The 2,228-nt window shown below is 36.7% G+C and overlaps 1 protein-coding gene across 4 annotated transcripts in view; it reads left to right on the top strand.

Moving 5' to 3' along the window:
• The window catches only part of LOC104754389 (thiamine pyrophosphokinase 2), a 2,789-nt gene continuing 954 nt past the window's right edge, over positions 394-2,228 (top strand). The window contains exons 1-6 of one of the 4 annotated variants that reach the window (XM_010476572.2): positions 395-617; positions 714-810; positions 1,055-1,127; positions 1,260-1,361; positions 1,464-1,707; positions 1,812-2,148. In XM_010476572.2, coding sequence (XP_010474874.1) covers positions 482-617; positions 714-810; positions 1,055-1,127; positions 1,260-1,361; positions 1,464-1,707; positions 1,812-1,957 — 798 coding nt within the window. In that variant the 5' untranslated portion in view covers positions 395-481 and the 3' untranslated portion in view covers positions 1,958-2,148. Of the gene's footprint in view, positions 618-708; positions 811-1,054; positions 1,128-1,259; positions 1,362-1,457; positions 1,708-1,811; positions 2,149-2,228 lie in introns of those variants that run through there. The other 3 variants (XM_010476570.2, XM_010476573.1, XM_010476571.2) reach the window with 3 other exon arrangements.

Here is a 2,228-nt window from a genome sequence, read left to right as displayed (position 1 = left end):
TTTTTTTTTTTTTTTTTTTTTTTTTATGGGTTGCGATTGTATACAAATGTTAGAAAAAAGTCGACCTTTATTGTGACGTTGATCCTCTGAGCTGGAATATAGATAATATATCAACAAATCAAATTTTCTTCTCTTAATAACAAGCAAAAAAATATCTCAACAAGAATAGAAAACTATAGGTTATATATAAAAAAAGGATAGACCTTTTTCGTGGTTAGAAAACGTCACGTATTAAACGCTATAAACACAGCTGACAAATGAGATTGAGACGTGGCCCTCTCTTTTTGTTTTTTTTTTCTTTCTTTCTAAAGTTAAAAAATCTCATCTTTGAAAAGTCAACGTTTTGGTCGCTTCGGTGGTGGTGACGTGTACCGTATATTTAATTCATTCAGCTCTGAGAACCATTGATTGAATGAATGAACCTTCAAGAACCCCCAAAAATATCAGAAACAATTCGCTCTCCTTCTTCTGCTTCTAGACGATGTCGTCAGCCATGGATGTTATGACTCACTCTTCAAGCTTTCTCCTTCCTACCGAAGAAACTCCAGGGAAGAGATACGCTCTCGTTGTTCTTAACCAGAATTTACCGCGATTCACTCCTCTTCTCTGGGAACATGGTACCTTCTTCTCTCTCTCTCTCACGCTCTCTTCCTTCTTCTCTTTAGTTATACATATGCGAGAATTAGGGTTTTGTTAATTTTGGTATAGAACAGCAAAACTTCGTCTCTGTGCTGATGGCGGCGCTAATCGCATCTACGACGAGTTACCTCTCTTCTTCCCTCATGAAGATGCTTCCTCCATTCGTCACAGGTTCTCTCCTAAATAAGCTTTTGAACTCTTTTTCCATATACAGATGAAATTACTTATTTTAGTTCTCCCCCTTGAAACTGAAAGTGCCTTAATTTTTAGCTCGAGATTTTGTTCTGTAGTACGAGTGTGTTCATAGCTTCATAGATTAGATTTCAGGATATGACTTTCTCTAGAAACTGTAAAAATCTTGTCTTTAATAAACACAAAAAGACTGTTCTGAGATTTTGTATTGGGAATGTATTAGGTATAAGCCGGATGTTATCAAGGGAGATATGGATTCTATTCGCCCTGATGTCCTCGACTTTTATCTCACCTTGGTAAGCAAGCTCCTCCTTGTCTTGTTTTTTAATCCAATAGATTTCACATTGTTTTGTTTTTTGTTTAGATCTAATCTAACATTGGCTTTTCTCTGCTTTTGCTTCTCTGCTTTTTGTGCCTGCCTTATTCAGGGAACCAAGGTCATAGATGAATCTCATGATCAGGATACCACAGATCTTGATAAATGCATTGTTTATATCCGTGACTCTGCTTCCAATCAAGAGACTTCTAGAGTAAGTTCATCTTTCTATTACAAAGCAGCTCTTGTGTTTTTTGTTTGTCTTCTTCATCAATATATAAAAAGATTGATTTTTTTCTTTCTCTGGCAGTTCCAGATTCTTGCCACTGGAGCACTCGGGGGAAGGTTTGATCATGAAGCCGGTAATCTCAACGTCTTGTATCGATATCCAGACACAAGGATTGTCCTTTTATCTGATGATTGCCTCATCCAACTCCTCCCAAAGACTCATCTACATGAAATACACATTCACTCTTCTCTTGAAGGTCCTCACTGTGGACTCATCCCTATTGGTACTCCATCTGCCAAAACCACTACTTCTGGGCTTAAATGGGATCTCAGTAAGTATATAACATTTTTTTTTGCATCTTCATAATCAGCATCATAATCTTCATAGATCGATCTAATTATTGTTTGTATCTGTTTGTTATGATCGTCTTTAAAGGCAACACTGAGATGAGATTTGGTGGGTTGATAAGTACATCAAACTTGGTTAATGAAGAGAAGATCACAGTCGAATCGGATTCGGATCTTCTCTGGACTATTTCTATCAAGAAAACTGGGCTTCCGGTAGAAAACAATACACCTTAGGCGCTCGCTGTAAAAAAAGAAGACTCTTTAGTAATATTATTCCTGGTGCATCTAATAACTTAAACATTATTTTTGTTGTTTTTAATTTCACTATTCGAGCTAGTAATACTTGGCTGTACCACTACTGTCGTTCTTTGAACATTATTAGATGCTTTTTTAAACGAGATCTATTTCTTTGGTTTTGTCATTTTCATGTGGGACTTCTTTGATTTTTATCGTAGTCAGAAGGTGACTGGGTGTTGGTAAAACGCACGTAGACAGACACACACAC

This window comes from Camelina sativa, chromosome 17 (genome assembly GCF_000633955.1).
Source record: "Camelina sativa cultivar DH55 chromosome 17, Cs, whole genome shotgun sequence".
NCBI classification, from domain to species: Eukaryota; Viridiplantae; Streptophyta; class Magnoliopsida; order Brassicales; family Brassicaceae; genus Camelina; species Camelina sativa.
This window is presented reverse-complemented; position numbering and strand designations above follow the sequence as displayed.